We start from the raw sequence: 18,461 nt of genomic DNA, 5'->3' as shown, positions 1-18,461 counted from the left end.
GTCCCTTGAAGTCTGAGTTAACATGAGTCTACTGTAGGCTGGCTCAGCGTATGGGTCGCAGGACATGCAGTGACACTGTTAGGGGTGGGAAATGCGCTTCAACGCCAGTGCATCTGCAGGACATTGCCTTGATCATGGCCAGGTTGGAAGAGCGACGAGCGCTCGCACCACTGCCACCAGTCTGACCGTGCCTTGACGAAGTACCAAGAGCAAAGTGTATACCACTTTGAAAGTGGTATACACGCCTGCTCTGCAGAAAAGCGCGTCTTCTCCTCCGCAGGCGTGCGCTTTGGCGGTTCTCAAGCTGTACCAGATTGGTGTTTGTGGTGAGAGTCCTGAGGCTGGGCTGGGGCGCTTCGCATATTGAGTATCGGCATTACTGATTGGCACCATTCTGCAGTGCCGCCTCGTACCTCCGAGAAGCCAGCACTTGATCAGTTAGCGGTGAAATCGGCATCGGACATCCTCGCATAGCAACTGAGATCTTCGACTTAACCGGGCTGGTGCAGGCTATCACTTCGAATTATACAGCCAGAATAAGATTAGAAATTATGGGACCATAGAAATTTTTCAAATTATCAGTGATTTCGAATTACGGAAGCTTTTCTGCAGATGCCCGTAAGGGACTGCGATGACGATAATGCAATGTGGCCCGGCACGAGCGTTCCTCTTTTTGCGTCCACGGATGTTTGCTCTATCCGAGATCCGGCACCCTCGCCCTAATGTATACCACAGCAGTCGCACCATCTTCATTCATATCAAGCAAGAGTTGGTTAAAACTGGAGCTGTTGTAAGTGGCTTTGACTGTGCATACACTTCAATGGGCGAAGAGTGAAATAAAAAAATTTCATAATATTGTGGAATTTGCTATGTGGAGGTTCGTTGCAGCCAGGTTAAGGGGGGAAGCTGGTCTTACAAAAAAAATTTTTGGTAATGAAGTCACAATAATGGAATCTTCAAGAAACGTGTTCTTGCGCGCTGATTCCAAATATGTAATTTATTTTATGTAAAACAAGTCCTTGTGCACTTATGTAATATGAGAGAAGCCAACAGCCACAGAAACCAAGGGACAGAGGGGATTTTTAATTTATTTATTTATTTTGTGCTGTTGTTCAATTTAGAATATTACTGAATATGTTATCGCTTAAAGCTAATTGATTAGAAAAGCAGAAGAAAAAGCAACCATGTAATTTTATGTAACCATGTTATGTAAGTTTTTGCTGAGAGCTTTCAATAATTTTGCTGTAGGAAACTTGCTACGACGTATGCCATTGGCTTGTCTTGACATCAAACTATGCAATAAGGGCAAAATTATTGTCCTGCCTATCACAGAAGTTGAGTTGCAGGGTTTTGAATTTGCCACTTCACAAACGAGGAAAAAAACTGATGATCTCAAAATCCTATAATTCACCTTCTGTAACAGGCAGGATGACAATTTTACCCTTACTGCATAGCTTGATGTCAAGAGAAACCACTGGCATGCAATCTAACAAGTTCCCTGCAGTAGAATTTTTTTAACTCTCTTGGCAAAAGTTACCTAACATATTGCATAAGTGCACAAGGACTTGTTGTACATAAAATTCAATTTATTTGGAATCAGCATGCAAAAATGCATGTCCCCTGAAGATTTCGTAGTTGTGACTTCATTAATACAAATTTATTTCTAAGACTCTCTTCCCCCCTTAAGCACAGTCCCAGGGCTGTCAGTTTGAACTGCCAGTACAGCGACAGCTTTTCGGCTTCAAGGATGCCAGAGAGGTGATGCACCATCCACTCACTGGTTGGCGAGGGCACGCATGACGGCCCAGTCGGCAGGGAAGGTGGGGCCCAGCAGCAGGCGACGCAGCACCAGCAGAGCACGGCCGACACCCTCGCGGCCACCATCACCACCCCACAGCTGTGTGTAGTGGGCCTCGCCCAACGACCGCACCACGCCCAGCAGGCACGCCGACAGGGGGCCCTGACACAGCACAAACGCAAGGGGCATGTACATCACTCATACCTTCTTACATCATGGGGTTCTCAAACAGGGCTCCCAGAGCCCTTGGGTTCCATGCAGTGCTTTACGGGTTCCCCAGGAACTTAAATCTGTATGTGCCTTCACCCCCATCTCTACTTTTATCCACTCCATTTTGGGACTGATCATACTTACAGCAAACTGTCCAGCTACGGAGCGAGTCATTAATTGACTCGCGACGCAATGCTCCACACTGGCTCCCATCTTTTATAGGTACATAAGTACCCAATGTGAACCTCAATGTTGGGCATTTGAAAGCAGCCCCTATTGCACAATAAAGATAAACAAATAAGGTGACAGGTGGTCACCGTCTCCACAGCTCTTAGATCATACCAGTTTGGTAACTCTCTTTTAGACCCTGGCTATTTCCTCTGACCCCTTGCAGAGATTAGCAGACAGAGACAGAGCAGCAAAATAGACTCTAGACCGCTGTCTTAATTGATTTCAGTAAAGCTGAAACGTACTGCTTGTTTTAGCCTTTAATTAACCTGTTGGATGATTATACATTTTTGTCACTGCATCTGTTTCACTGACTTTGTTGCCAGGCACCCCTGCAGTTATTTATTTCATGCTGCCAATCATACTAGAGATCAAAGGGCAACGAGTAAAAATGAACAACTAAAAAGAAGCATGCAGCATCAGTATGCACTTTCAGTCATTGTGTCTGTGAATTCTACTTTCTTACGGTACGCAGGATAACGGAAAACTTAAATGTGTCAGATCGAGCAAAGCACAGGGTAATCGAACCAGGATGATGTTGACATGCGAAGCGTGTAGCTATATGAAACATAGCATGCAGGATAAATCACCAATCTGTTTTTTATGAGCAAGGAAAGAAATTCTTGAATATTTTTCTTCTTGCCACTAAGGGTTGGATACTGTTAGGTTTCATTAGCTCAGACAGAGAATTATTTCGGAGTTAGTGACTATAGTCGGATACAACTTAAAAAAACAGCAGTTGCTAACACTGGGCCGCGGTCCGCACGTCCTGTATTACTCCACTGGCCAACCGCAACTGTAAACAAGATCAGCTTTTTAATGTTTGACTATATCAAACAATCCACGCATTAAAATAATAGAGCTCATAATTCTTTTTCTTGTGATAAGTTTCTTGTTTAGGTAATAAGAAACGTTTAAGCAGCGAACTATTTTTTCGTCGTGGAGGAATTCTGTGCGCGGAAGCTGAATGTGGGCGGAGCTTCACTGCAGACTTATGTTGTATCCGACTATAGTACAAAGTTTATTTTACGGTCCACATGCACCGTGACAGTCAGCCAACCATGCCGAGTCTTAGCCTAATCAGACTGCTGCGTATCAAACATGGGCCTCCAGGGGAGTTCTGCAACCGGTATGGTCAAAGAGCTCTCAGGCAGTCTTCCCCTGGCTGCCCCCACCACTACTCACCAGCAGGGGTGCCCTGTCGTCCAGAGAGTGCAGGGTGTCCATCAGCGGTGTGACCAGTGGCAGCAGTGCCGGAGCCGTGTCCCCGGTGGCAGTGGTCACCAGCTGTCCCAGCACCCGGGCACAATGTGGGGCCTCCTCTGGCCGACCCTGCACCAGCTGGGCACCCAGCGCTGTGCCGCACGCGGACACCAGCCGGTGGCGCCACTCGTCACCCCCTGCAAACAGCGCCCCCTGGGGTTCGTCATTCTTTTCAGTCGTGCAACCCTGGGCACCTGCAGCAGCCACTTCCTGAGGTTAGCAGCTGCAGGTACCACCTTTGAGCTGTGCAGTCAGCTACTAGTGACACCAAAAGCTATCTTCTCAACTATTCACCAGCTCTCTTAAGTTCACCTCAACGACGCCAGTGGCGTGACAATCAGCCAACCACCAGTTTCTGGACCAAGTGGCACCCCGGGGCTCAATACGCAAAGTCGTCAGCCATTCACACGACTGAAATGACCAGAGAGGTTCCCACAAATATGAGAACAGACATCGCACCTCACTGCAGAAATTGACCCAGCTGGATGCAGAGTTGGAACGGACACGAAGGCAGCTCAGTGTTAGCATGAGCTCAATCACACAACCACGTAATGTTGCCAAGAAATGGTGCTGATGAGGAGGCATGCAGAAACCGCACCTGGTGACACGAATTAGAAGTTTGCGTACAGCAAGAGCAGAAACAGGCTGCCAATAGAGTGATTTTTCTATATTATTTATCAACATATCTTGCTGAAACTTAGCATGCAGGTATATCATAGAATGCTGATTTCGAATATGCATTTAGAAAATGCTTACAAAGTCTGAAAGAAAACAATGTGACGGTAATTAGCCCACGCTTGACCTAACTGCTAATCTATCATGTTTAAAAAGAAAAGCACGGGTGTGCAACTATTCAAGTTTTAAATACGAATCGAATATGTTTGATATCTGGTTCGGAATCGTTTTCGAGAAATTGATATTTGAGAATTTCCGAATACTTGAAAATTTTCTAATACTCACCAGCGTTCATATATTGCTCAGACTTTCATAATTCGACCACAGCAAAACCACAATATCAGGTCAAATTATCCTAAGATTAAGTTTAAAGTTCCGGGAAAACAATACAAAGGTCCTGTTCCCTTCCTTCTCTATCGTTTATCACGCGGACTGTCCGCATTCAGACGCCATCAGGCTTGGCATCGCATGAAATTCCGCAAGAAGGCTTTCCCACATATCGCACGTTCTGTGAACAAGATGGTTGACGACTCGCTTCGAACAACCCTAACGCAAAAGCGGGCTATTTTTTAAGGCGGAAGCCTTTAATGTCTCATCGTTGTAAGCAGCAGTTGTCGACAGAAAATGTCACGCTTTTCAATTGGTGGAAACGGTCGTGATGTCACAGTGCGCGAATTTCAAACGCGGCCAATTGTACTTTGGCTAGTAACCATGCAACCAATTGAAGGGATCGTATAGTGATGCTCCAATTAAGTGGGACTGAGCTTAGTTAATTGCTTAATTACCCAATTAGCCTAATTAGCTTTGCTAGTCAGGCCATGTAAATAAATAAAACCGATTAAGAAATTGGTCGAGGTCAGGAATCGAACCCCGGTCTTCGGCGTGAGAGACGAGCATGCTATCCACTCCGCCATGCCAGCTCGATGGTTTGGAATGAACAAAGGCCCCTCTAGTGAATACGGTGTCTTCACTCACTCTCATCCTCCTCCATTCCCTTCCCGCGAGGTTTAGGTGTCCACCGACAAATGAGAGACAGATACATTTCCTTTCCTCAAAAACCAATTTACTGACGTAGAACCGAATGGGCGATGGCGTTCTATGGACTCCTTGGCAGCATTGCAAGACGCTGTCGCGTTCCACTCTTAGGGGCATCAGTGACCACACTTTAGGTCAAAAAAGTGCCCCCTGAATTTTGTGACACAGTTACTGCGTAATTTCCTTTCCTCAAATACAATTTTCATTTTCTTCATTACGGCTCCTCTTTATCTATCTTCTTTCACTCCCACTTCCTCCCTTCCTGTACGGTGCAGTTCACATGTCCACCGAGATGACAGAGAATTACTGCAGCATTTCCTTTCCTCAAAAAGCGTTGGCTTCAAAGGGCAAGGCATCGCGCTGAACAGGTGGTGTTCCATCGCTACAACGCGCTGTCGCGTTCCACTCCTAAACGCGAAGCTTAAGCATCATTAATTAGCAGTTAATTAGCATTCAGGCAATAATCAGTAATTAACCATTAATTAGTGATTTGTCATCACTTAGTAATTAGTACTCAATTATATGTGACGCCACCGGTGCCACAGAAACAGTGAAGGTGGTGCGGAAAACGCTTCCGCCTCTACCCACTTTAGACAGTCAAAGTGCCCCCTGAATTTTTTTTTTTATCCTTCTGTAAATGTGACATACTTAATGCCCACACCCATGGCATTCGTCCCGTCGCCTTCATAACTCTCTTGAGCGTGGCCTCCAACATCTCGTTTTCATGCCCGCAAAGCAGATTACTGCCTCTGATGTTGCACATCAGCAGCAGTAATCTGCTTTGGGGGCATGAAAAGGTTGGTGTTGCTATTGTATGCAAAAAGGTGCTCCCATTGCTTTCCATGGTAACTCACGGACTTTCCGCAACATCAAACTCGCATTCTGCCGAGCAATTTTTCGACAGCTCTGTGCCCAAAACAACAAATGGTTCAAATGCTGCCCTCAGCGGTCACCAACATTCCGAAGGCTGACAAATTGTGCAGTTGAGTGACACAGAGAAGTTTTGTTTTTATGATAAAGACTCTAAGGTGCACGGTAGACATGGTGATTGCACGGTGGGACTACATTTTTTCTTCATAATGGCTTTATTTGAGAAACTTTGCTGTCACTCTCAGCAAGAAGAAAGGGTGTGTAAAACCCTAGCGCAGTAATGGTAGCAGTAACTGTTGTACTATTTTAAGGCTCGAAGGCAGCCTCTCCCAGCCTTTATGCGAAGACGAGCCACAGGATACCCATTTCGTTGAGGTACATTTGTCCACAAACTTTATGCAACTATCAGTGCAGTGCAGCCTTTTTTTTTTTCGCGTTACATTTGTGTACCTTTTCTCTTTTTTTGTTTGCGAAGTCGACCTTCCTAATACAACTACGGTCACATTACACTCGGTTAAATAGAGTATATTTCCAACTTATCTCTCACACGGAGTGAATTTCGGAAATTTTATTTTTCCAACAAATGCTTTCTCTGAGGCGCTAATCCCATGGCATGAAAGTCACCATGCTGGATTTCCCATCAGCCTGATGTGTTTTTATTCTACTGCACCCAATTTATTGCCGTGTAGTTCACACAAGAACTGCTAAACCTTCAGAAAGTAAGAGGCATGGAGAAAGTCAATATAACTTTTAGAATGAATGGTAAACATTCACAAGTGCCAACAGTGGTGACAATGAAGGCAATACTGCTCGAATAAAACATGCAAACAGCTCACACTGCTAATAGGCTTATGTGAGCATGCTGCCGATGATGTCATCTGTACCACCCTGATCCCAACTGGCGCAACCAGGAGGTAGCTGCGAAGGTATGCAAATGCAACGTGCAAGTCCGGTGTTCGTTTCTGAGTGCCACCCATTTTGTGAGATGCAACATTAGAACGTTCGGCCATGGGCATTATGTGTTTTGAGGGGGCTAACATCTCACAACAAAATGAGAAATGTAAAATTACAAGGAAACCACCGAAACCACATAATCTGCCATTCCGTGCTTCCACCTTTGCAGGGTGCCGCTGATGAGGTACGCAACAGCACGAGTTGTTCAAAAGCCCTGCTGGCAGGGCTTTATAATCTACCCGTGTTTGTTCAGGCACAACACTTTCCAGTTTGTTGCATTCCCTTTGCCGTTGGGGGGGGGTGCCTCGTCGCTCACTCACCTCCGTGGTCGGCAGTGTCGCAAAGCAGGGCAGCGATGGTCCGTTCCAGGGCGACCAGGCGGGCCTGTGCCAGCAGTGGGTGCGGCCGCGCAGGCAGCCATGCCAAGCAGCGCTCGGCCACCCGCACCACCGCCACCAGGGGGAGCACCTCTCGCAGCCGGGCCAGGAGACCACCCAAGCCACGCACCAGGGACACCTGCCGACAACAACCCTTCCAGCACTCAGACACCTTTGTTTCTACATTTTCTTACATTTTACACTCAAGCTATGAGTGGCTCACCTTTGACACAAGTGTCAGCGTCCGCATCAAGTTTTGCCGCATATACATCATAGCCAATGCAAAAGACGTGACATCACGTGATTGGTCATGTGACGTGACGTCACCGGCAGAAAGGATTATGATTAGGATGGTAAACTTTTAAGGCGCAAGGACATCTGTGACCAAAGAGCATCATGGCACAAGGGTTTTTCTTTTTCTACTCGAGGTGGCGTCAAAGACCCACTTCCCAAGCAGTTCATCCTAAAGAAGCCGAGCACCAGGCAAGGGGAAAGCTTGCACCCACTGTATCAACGGCGGGTACCCGGCGGCACTGGGCATCAAACCCTGCACCTCCCGGATGCAAGGTGGATGCTCTAGCGACTAGGTCTCCACTGCAGTATATGAAAAATACATGATTTTGAAAAAACCTACTGTGGCTTTTTTGTGTGCCACAAGTATTCGAAACATTAAAAAAAAAAATACAACTCACTTCGAATTTCCTTCGAACCAAGAAAACCGCAATTCCCACATGCTTACTCATAACACGTGTTTCATGTCATTTTTCTTCGTGCAATAATGACATCATAGGAGAACTTGGGACATATGTAAAAGCCTCGAACGCGAACATCTTCAATGGAAACCTGTGTGGTTAGGTTATGCAACACAGAAGGATTTTAAACACTGACCAAGAGTTGAAAAGAAAAGTCCCAATGTTTCATGACAAACCTGGTCCCTCTTTTGGTGGCGACTGCGTGGTCACAATGCAAGATCTGCTGCACGCTGACCATTTAGCTGTAACTCACTGCGGTGGCTCAGGGGTTAGAGCATGGAGATGCTGAGCATGAGGACGCAAGACAAGATCCCCACTGTGGTGTCCGTGTTTTGATGAAGGTGAAAGACAAAAGATGCTTGTGTGCTGTGCAATGTCAGCGTATGTTAAACAAACACCAGGTGGTTGAAATTAAATCAGAGCCCTCCCATACTGTGCCTCTGACTCATTTCCTTCTTTCAATCCACCCTTCACTCATTCACTGTCAGTGATGTGTCCACCACGAACTGAGACAGCTCTGAGACAGCTAATGCGCCTTTCCTCTCCTCAAAACCAGTTTACATTTTCATCACTTAGTGGCCCCTTAAAAAAGGACCAAGTTGCTCCTGAAACAATGGGGCTTCTCTTTTTTCAGCCCATCGTTAGCGCTCCACATGCAGCCAGACTAGTCCCTGTTGCTTCGCATAAATCAAATGCTCCAGATGTCCACAAAATTTCACCTCATGTGGGGGAAGCAGTTCAAAAGTTCCCAAAGCAAGTCTTCCAGAAACCATACAGCATTGGAAATGCAAGTTACACTGAGAGAAAAGCATGGGGGCAAAGGCATCTGCCACAACAGGCTTAGCTGGAGGCAGTGCCACCGGATGACGCTAGTGTACCCTGTAGTTGCAAAATTAAAATGGGTCATGACACCATTTTTCAGACTCGAGCTGTTCATTGCACGTTTTTCGCTATACATCTCACAACAACTGGACAAAGTATAAGCTCATTAGGTGCAGCGAGTAATTTGCATTTGAATTTTTAACAGTTCTCCTGAACCATGTGGCAGTCAGGCAACATTGTCACGCTCGCAGTTCGTGACAACATAAACCGACAGTAACGTGCTTGCTAGCAACCGAACATGGAGGAAGGAAAGATGTGACTGAATGACTGAACTGTGCCTAGTGAGCATAGGGGAGTGAGTTATCATTGTTCGGGCTTTGGGTGCGGATGGGTGAAGGGGGGAAGTTGGAGAGGGACAAAGGCAACAAAGGCCCGTGTCCTACCCAGTTCTGTGTAGCTTCTGCCCGGTATCGGTGACTTCACCACAGTGTGCCACGACCAGGCTCAAGTAGGCATGCGCTCTGCTCCGCACCAAGTGTGCGCACGGCACTTTTGCAGCAGACGATGGCGTCGTCAGTTTATGACGTCACTCAGACTACTTCAATACGGCCATCGCTGTCAGGAGGAGGGGCTCAGAGCTGATAACTTCAAATTCCTAGCTCAAATGCACACGTAAAACACTACTTCTTTAAGTATGCATTAATGCAGGATTTCCGGGGAAATAGCCTAAGGACAGCTAGCCAAAATGGCGGTCCAAGCTTCGGTCATCAACCCAGCAATCTCGCACCATGCGCTGGCGGTAAAGAGGAAGATGAGCAGTGGCAGCAGCCGCACCGCCAGCGCACGGCGCAAGATCGCTGGGTTGATGACCGAAGCTCGGACCGCCATTTTGGCTAGCTGTCCTTAGGCTATTTCCCCAGAAATCCTGCTACAATTTTGGTGGAGCTGTGCTGGGTACAGCCTTTGGCTTACGTCCTGGAGCTTCGCAGCAGAACCATCGCGTCAACTATGTTCACCGACGCTAGCCAGTCATCTTCCTCTTTACAGCATAATAACGTCATGGCTAGTAGCTGCAACGTAAAAGCGCAATTTTTCAGTAGACCATGTCATAACCCCTTTTTAAACAATTGGGGGGGGGGGGGCTAGGCGCAGGGCAGTGTGGTAAAGGATCAATGTGACATGAGTATAGAGGAAAGAAAATTGCTGGTGCAGGAGACATGCATTGTTGTGTCACTGCTGAAGCATGAAGACATGTGAAAACATGCCCCCCCCCCCCTCATCCCTGTGGGCCAATCGGAGTGAGGGACCTACCTGTGCTTGGCTCGGCGGTGCCCCCGTGGTTGCTGTTGCCAGCATGCGCTCACAGGCAGCCAACATGGGCTGCAGGTCGGCCCAGAAGCCCTCGCTGGGGTCAGCACCTGTTGTGCGGCTCAGCAGCAGGCGTGACTGCACCACAAACTGCATGACCGCCTCCAGGGAGGCAAAGCAGTGCTCCACCGAGCACTGCTCTTCCCCGGCATCGCCCGCCAGCTCAGCACAGTGCGCCATGCACCGCAGCAGGCCCCTGCACAACAGCAGGGCAGTGCACTAAAGTCTCCCGACCAGGAGTATGGCACAACACTCTATGGTGCAACCACACAGGGTTTCATTCAGTTCTACTCCATTTTTCTCGACCACTGCATCAAGTAGCTGAAATGGTGAGATGCTGTGCAAATCGGCAGCCTTCGCCTTGACGACAGACTGCCTAGCCAATTATCCCAGTTCCCCTTAAACTTCTTGCCTCTGACAAATGCCATATGGATGCTCAAGCAAGAAGCCACAATCCTTTGTGGTGAACATTCTCAACTCCACTGAAGTCCTTGGTCGCCTTTCTAGAGATGCAACGACTGCTCAACCTCCCTTCACCAGCAAGCCACCCATATATCCTTGCGCTGTTTGGTATGCTACTTTTTTTCGGTACGAGGGCACCACTGCACACATGCAGGGTAGGCAATTATTTCACAGCAACAGAGATGTAACCTTACAACTGCAATGACAGCAGTAGGAAGCAAAGATGATCGAATGCCACACATTCCACGCCCGCAAGATCTGCTTCCCCAACCAGGTAGCCTTATGAGCGGCAAACAACTGGTTGAATGCCTGTTGGTCTGTTAGGTACACATCCTACCATGTGTGGTGCAGAAATTACCGTGCTCAAGTTTCCTCTCACCCCACCTAATGCAAGCAGGAGTGCCTGTACGCGTGTGCTTTCTCTTTTTTTTTTCTCCAAATTGCTTTGTTGAATTTTTGTTCAACCCCTGTACCCACCCCCTCTGTAACGCCTCCTAGGCCTTGAGGGTAAATAAATAAACAAATAAATAAATAAATGGCTAAGACCATGACCACCTGTGCAAGCCAAAGCAGCTGGCAGCAAACAGTTCAAAATAGTGGCAAAGCCAATTTGAAAACTAATTTTTAAATTTAGTTATACACACGGAGCCTTATGCAGCTGGCAGGACCATGACACTTTGTTCAAAACACCATAAAGTTTGAATTTAATCAGGTTCTAATTGTGATGAACGATCACCGGACCTTATTACCACCATACTTTTACCACTTGCAAATCTTAAAAGTAAAACTGCGTTATACTTAATAGACGTCCCCAATACCTAATTACTTACCGTATTTACTCGCGTAATAGGCGCACTCGCATAATAGGCGCACCCCTAGTTAGGGCGCGAAAAATCAGATTTTTTTATTTCCGCGCATAATAGGCGCACCCAGAACTTGGCACTGTGATCAATACTGTATTTACACGATTGCAAGCCGACGCCTCGCCACCCCCCGCTTCCCAATCTTTATTTTAACAAAGTTTTTGCTGAACTGACTACTAGTCCCTACTAGTGCTGCTGCCGTCGCAGCTGCTGCGGACCCACAGCACATACAACGACATCGCGTAGAACAGCCGCACACAGTTTTCAGGGATGCTCACTTTAAACGTCTGTTTGGAAAGCTTCATTTCCAGCCGGAAATGTTCCCGACTTAGGCCCGCGAAAACCTCGGCGCTTGGAGTCGCGTACGAAAATTTAGGGACACCGCATTCGCAACTGCCGCACTTCTCGGCCACGTCGTATTTTCCGACCTGCCGCACGCTTGCCGCGTTCGAGAGCAAACTCCCAGCCGTGTAGCTGCTAAGGTGCTTGCCCGTCGAGCTAAAACATCAACGCTCCGCGGCAAAGCCATAAACCACGATAACTATCGCGCTACCGCAAATCCCGGCACTTGACATCAACAACAACAACAAAAAAAAAACGAGCTGGAGATGCTGATGGCGATTAGATAGCGAAAGCTCGCGGCGGAGGAAAACGATGATGATGATGAGCTTGGCCTTGGGCGCCCTCCGTGGGCGGCGTCTGGAAGCTCCTGTGCGCGTGTGTGGCCTCCGCGATCAAGCGACCGTTGCGCGCAGCCGGAGCCGATCGCGGAGGCCTCGGCGCGTGCATTCCGAAAGTTTCGGTGCGGCCCTTACACGGACTTTTTTTTTTTTTAACATTTTCTTCGCGAAAACGGGGTGCGGCCCGTACACGAGTGTGTTTACGCGGTGTGTTCAATTCTGCGAGTCGAAAAATTTTCCGGAAATTTTACCCCGCGTAATAGGCGCACCCCGAACTTTGAGCCGGATTTTCTGGAAAAAAAGTGCGCCTATTATGCGAGTAAATACGGTATTCTGAAGTGTAGCTTACAGCTTGTGAAGCCCCAAACACCGCAGTGCTGGAAAAGTACACACTGCATAAGCAGGGTGTCATCCGCTACACTGCATTTCTGCTTTGACGACATCACCACCACCACATCGTCACCATATGGCTGTGTGCCATGTTAGTCTTAGCCAGCCAGCAAAGCAGATACATTAAAGGTGCACTGAAGAGGAATCTGAACTCGTCTTTTTGCTGCGCAAACTCAATCTGCACGTTCCGAGCATTCTTAGAAACTTCGATTTATTGCCCTGTGTGGCTGATTTTCCTAATTAAATCGAATTAACGTCCGGCTCCCGCCTTTATTTTTGAATTCTCCCTCGTACGGTGGGCGGAGTCGACCAACGCATGGAGTGCCTTGCAGCCAGTCCCGCGGCGGCTTGCCACTCTGCCATCGGCGTAGTAATACGTAGTAGTCCGTAGAAGCAAATAGTCCGCACGTATTTTTATTTCTGCGGGCTTATTTTGCGGTTATATTATCTGCGAACGAAACTATTTATTCACGGAAACCTAAAAAACAAAATAAAGCGAAACCAAAGCCTCCACGGAGCTGGCTGCAAGGCACTCCACGCATTGGTCGACTCCGCCCACCGTACGGGGAGAATTAAAAAAAAAAGCCGGGAGCAGGACGTTAATTCAATTTAATTAGGAAAATCAGCCACACAGGGCAATAAGTCGCAGTTTCTAAGAATGCTCAGAACGTGTAGATCGAGTTCCCGCGGCAAAAAGACGAGTTCAGATTCCTCTTCAGTGCACCTTTAAGACTCGCATGCAATGACCTATTGTTCGAGTCTCAGACAATGTGCTGTGGCTGTTTGCAAAGTGGGGGATTTCACTGGATGATGATGTTAGAACGACGTGCTGTGACCCCGCCACCAGCGATGGCAATGGCAGCGCTAGTGAGGACGTGTAGTCCAGTGACTAAATACATTTTAAAGCGAGAGTGTTGAGGAGCTCGTGAGGCGGAAAAATCATTGTCGGCTCACATTCCAGTCAATTTACAATCGTGTAAATATGGTACCACGTGAGCGACAAGGCCCCCAAAGGACTGCCGGCTTACTTGTAGACGAGGGCAGCTGCAAAGTGGCCCTTGACGTAGGCATCCAAGACTGGCTTGAAGTGCTCGAACTTGGGGCTTTCCAGCAGGCTCAGGATGTACACCTGGAGAGGGGGGGGGGGGTGCACCCACACAGCATACAGAGTGCGTTATCCAGGTACATGGCCACTTCACTTATTGCGACAAGTCTGATGCCTCATTTGCTGTTTGCCTCGCTTCACTTATTGCGACAAGCCTGATGCCTCATTTGCTGTTTGCCTCACTTCACTTATTGCGACAAGCCTGATGCCTCATTTGCTGTTTGCCTCGCTTCACTTATTGCGACAAGCCTGATGCCTCATTTGCTGTTTGCCTCGCTTCACTTATTGCGACAAGCCTGATTGCTCATTTGCTGTTTCCCTCACTTCACTTATTGCGACAAGCCTGATGCCTTATTTGCTGTTTGCCTCACTTCCCTTATTGCGACAAGCCTGATGCCTCATTTGCTGTTTGCCTCACTTCACTTATAGAGACAAGCCTGATTGCTCATTTGCTGCTTGCCTCACTTCACTTATTGCGACAAGCCTGATTGCTCATTTGCTGTTTGCCTCACTTCACTTATTGAGACAAGCCTGATGCCTCATTTGCTGTTTGCCTCTTTTCACTTATTGCGACAAGCCTGATGCCTCATTTGCTGTCTGCCTCACTTCACTTATTGCGACAAGCCTGATGCCTCATTTGTTGCTTGCCTCACTTTACTTATTGCGACAAGCCTGATGCCTCGTTTGCTGTTTGCTTCACTTCACTTATTGCGACAAGCCTGATGCCTCATTCGCTGTTTGCCTCATAATGGCACATGCCATTTACCACTTTCCTGTCATATTCATAGGAGGCACAACACCAGGTGTTTCAGCTAATGCTTTCAAAAATTCCTGAAAACAGGATGGTCGAAATATGCAGGATGAAAATCTTTTCAAATACAAAGTGTAAGCTGTAGCGAGTGTCAGTAACCTTAAAAGCAAGCTAATTAGCTACTAATTAACTAAAGTCTACAATTAACTTCTAAATTAGCACAGTTAAGGCCTATGGCGAGTTTGTAGCCATAGAGAGGACGACGTCACGCCAGTTTCTGAAAAAAATTCAGGCGGTTTTCCAAAGCCCTGCAGCACAACGAAATATAAGGCTTATTTTGCACACAAATTTGAAACGTAGTGCACAAGGTGCTCGTGAAGTTCAGTGCAGATAGGTCTACTGGTGCTGTACATAAATTTGTACGATGAATTTTTTTGGTGGATCAGCTGCTACAGCTCAGGGCCCAAATCAACGTTGCTGACATGCTTAGAGAAAAAGATTTCTGCTAAAATTACTACACTGACTCTCACTGGAGTGTAACTGCATTATGGGCCTGTTACAGGGATTGCAGAGTAGCCAAACTGAGACACGAGGGCCAAGCATGCTATGGCGTGTCAAGAACGCTGTGTGTGCAGCATTCAATTGCCCAAACTAGTCTCACTAGCACAGCAATGAAGGTGCTCCTCCCTGTCTGTTCTGCAGCTGTTTTGTTGCGCTGGTTTTCCAGCAGCACATTGTGCCACACTTCAGCAATGGCAACCCTATGGTTTCAAGGAGATATGTAGCCATGAGGATGCAATTTAAGCTGAAGAGATAAAAATGAAAAGGAAGAAAACTCTGCAAACTTTCACCTCTCATTCTCCTCAGTGCCAAAAACGAAATACAAATACAACTGTACTGGGTTTGGTTTTGATGGGGTTTAATGTCCCAAAGCGACTCAGGCTATGAGGGACACCGTAGTGGAGGACTCCGGAGATTTCGACCACCTGGGGTTCTTTAACGTGCACTGACATCGCACAGTACACGGGCCTCTAGCATTTCACCTCCATCAAAATGTGACCACCGAGGCTGGGATCGAACCCGCGTCTTTCGTGTCAGCAGCCGAGCGCCGTAACCACTGAGCCCCCGTGGCGGCCCAAAACAAGTTGGCGGAGCTCATGCTAGGTGAGTTATGAAAGTGACAGGATGAATTCTATGAGTGCGGGCTTTGGATATGTAACACAGCATCAAACAAACAAAAAAAATGCGCTTTCACACTGTGATATCTCAAAACAAGTGGTCGGTCATCCTATTCTCATCATGTGTCATATGTGGGAAAGCCCACTCGCAGAATTTTGCGTGAGGGCTAGGCCTAGCAGCGTCTGAATACCAGTGGTCCACGCAATAAATGACAGAAAAAAATGTGATGCCTTTGCACTGTTTTCCTGGCACTTTAAACTTGATTGTCGGATAATTTGCCCAGATATTGCAGTCTTGTCATGACCAATTTTGTGAAAGTCAGCATGGTATTCAATCGCCAGCAAATATTCGGGAGTTTACCAATATTCGGAAAGTCTCAAATATCAATTTCTCGAATTCAATATGAGCCCAATATCAAACATATTCATATTCGTGTTCAAAATTTCGAATATTCGCACAACCTTATAAATTGTACTAATAAATTAAGTAAAATCTCTGAGCAACACAATGTTTCTCTTTGCACCTATATTTTGTGAAAAGCATTTCTTTTTTACCTTAGGCTAGCTGTACTGATATTCAAAACTATTTGAGAAAATTCCATTCGATTCGCGACCAAAAATTTCATATTTGCAAACCGACACTTCAAATGACTACATGTATCTCTGCTAGGCAGGGTCCACTAAAGTGCGGCCAACAAGCATGAGACCCTCACCAGTGTCTTGAAGACGAGACCCGAATACGGTGTCGAGTTGCCATCAGCTGTCGAGAACATAGAGAACAGTGCATCCAGGATGTCCTGCAGAAACTGCAAAGGAAAAAGGAAAGAGGGCGCTGCATGTATGCCCCATGTATCATGGAAACAGATTTTTCTGCTTGCTGCACTTGCTTAAGCGCGCACATGGAGGACACAGTGAACAAGGATCGCCTTCTCAATGCTCATGTAAGCAACACTGAGCTGTTAGCTTGAAACGAAAACAGGGCAACAACACGAATGCCATGTCTGAATGAATATGACATGATCACGAATACTGTAACGTGGTGATGACAATGTCATGGACAACAGATGAGCAGACTGATATGGGACTGGAACACAATCTTTACTGGACTGACTTGCACCCACAAAGAACTGAACAACTCGGCAATGGCGATAGCACAAGCATGCTTGGGGGTTGTTGCAGAACTGTACTAACCCGCGCTCAGTTTAAAGCTGATGAACTTGCTAGATAAGGTGCAGAGCACCTAGGACAATCGCGCATATTGTACAAGTATTGTTGCAGCTGTCTGCAATCTTGCCGGAGGAATCTAGTCACCTCTGGTGCAACAAACTAAAGTGATAAGGCATAGTGCGTGCGGCATCCAGCATGAACAAACAAACATGACAAAGCTTTTTGCCGTTACTTCCCTCTGAAATAAGCACTGACCCGATGCTTAAAATAAAACAAATGATAGCAAAAATAAAAACCAAAAATACGAAGAGTGGCGTACATTGTACGTGTAATTAGGTGCCTGTTGGTGCTAAAATGCTGTCGCTACATAAGCCACGACCCCACAATCCAGTTCACTTAGTCGATGAACGATCTTGTAAGGTCCAGAATAACACCATAACAGTTTCTGGTGGCATCCCCACCCAGACTCTATCACCCGGCTTGTGCACCGCATCAGATGATGTACTATCAGGCATCGATGCATAGCTTGTCTTTCATCTGTAGCTAGGTAAGCTGCCAGGCTTCTGAATGCTGAAGGCAGGCAGCGACATCTGGGTCCTCCCTTTCTGTGACGTTTGACAGCATTGCAGCAAGTATGCATAAGGCATTCCTCTCGTGCTCTGTTGTTGCTGTGCCATGCTGTTTCCAATGTTGCACGTGAACACCGTGTAGGGCAGGATGACATCCCATGTCTTGTGTTCCACACTGACGCACATGGCAAGCATGTCTGCAATGGTTTGGTTCAAGCGCTCTGTGAGGCCATTTTGTCTGCGGATGACATGCAGTCATTGTCCGATAACTTGTTTGACTGTATGTAACACATGATGACTTGCATCAGCTCCACCATGAACACTGTTCCTCTGTCCATGACAAGCACCTCGGGGCACCGTGTCGCAGGAGAATGCACTCCATGAGAAATTAGGCTCTTCTCTGCTACTGTGGCACTAAGAGGGCTTTTGCTTCAGCATAGCGTGTCATCTAGTTGGTCGCCACTCTTATATAAGCCTGTTTCCAACACCAATGTTGGAATAGGGGCCCGAGAAGGTCCACTCTCCTCTGCTGGAATGGCATTGCTGGGAGTAGAAGTGACTTCGGAAGTCTTGTTGGTTCGGTCGGTGGAGTCTTTCGTTGCTGATGGTCTCGACAGGTTTTAACGTACCGTGTGACACTGCTGGATAGTCTTGGACAGTAATATTTTTCTTGAATGTGTCTTAGGATGCCGGTAAATGTGACGATCCCAGCTGTCGGTTTGTCATGTAAAGCCTGCACAATTTCTTCTCGAAGTCTGCTGGAAACGACAAGAAGGTATGTTGTCTCGTTGGTGGCAAAATTCTTCTCGACTGCTATTCCTTTTTTTTTTTTGGACGCAATAACAACCCACGCATTAACGCTGAGGGGACAAAGTGTTGCCTCTCAGATATTCGATGAGGTGTTGTAGGTCGGGATCCGAGTGCTGCTGCTGCTTATAGGTGCA

At 47.1% G+C, this 18,461-nt stretch overlaps 1 protein-coding gene across 1 annotated transcript in view; it reads right to left on the bottom strand.

Annotated features, from left to right (window-relative positions):
- Positions 1–18,461, bottom strand: part of spg (dedicator of cytokinesis spg) — a 116,367-nt gene that overhangs the window by 52,469 nt on the left and 45,437 nt on the right. The window contains exons 14-19 of the mRNA XM_089572280.1: positions 16,495–16,587; positions 13,776–13,876; positions 10,296–10,548; positions 7,354–7,549; positions 3,422–3,636; positions 1,779–1,960 (exon numbers count right to left, since the gene is read on the bottom strand). Of these exons, the coding sequence (XP_089428406.1) occupies positions 1,779–1,960; positions 3,422–3,636; positions 7,354–7,549; positions 10,296–10,548; positions 13,776–13,876; positions 16,495–16,587 (1,040 nt within the window). The remainder of the gene's footprint in view (positions 1–1,778; positions 1,961–3,421; positions 3,637–7,353; positions 7,550–10,295; positions 10,549–13,775; positions 13,877–16,494; positions 16,588–18,461) is intronic.

Source organism: Amblyomma mixtum, chromosome 2, assembly GCF_055824585.1.
Source record: "Amblyomma mixtum isolate Tamu chromosome 2, ASM5582458v1, whole genome shotgun sequence".
Classification (NCBI taxonomy): Eukaryota; Metazoa; Arthropoda; class Arachnida; order Ixodida; family Ixodidae; genus Amblyomma; species Amblyomma mixtum.
This window is presented reverse-complemented; position numbering and strand designations above follow the sequence as displayed.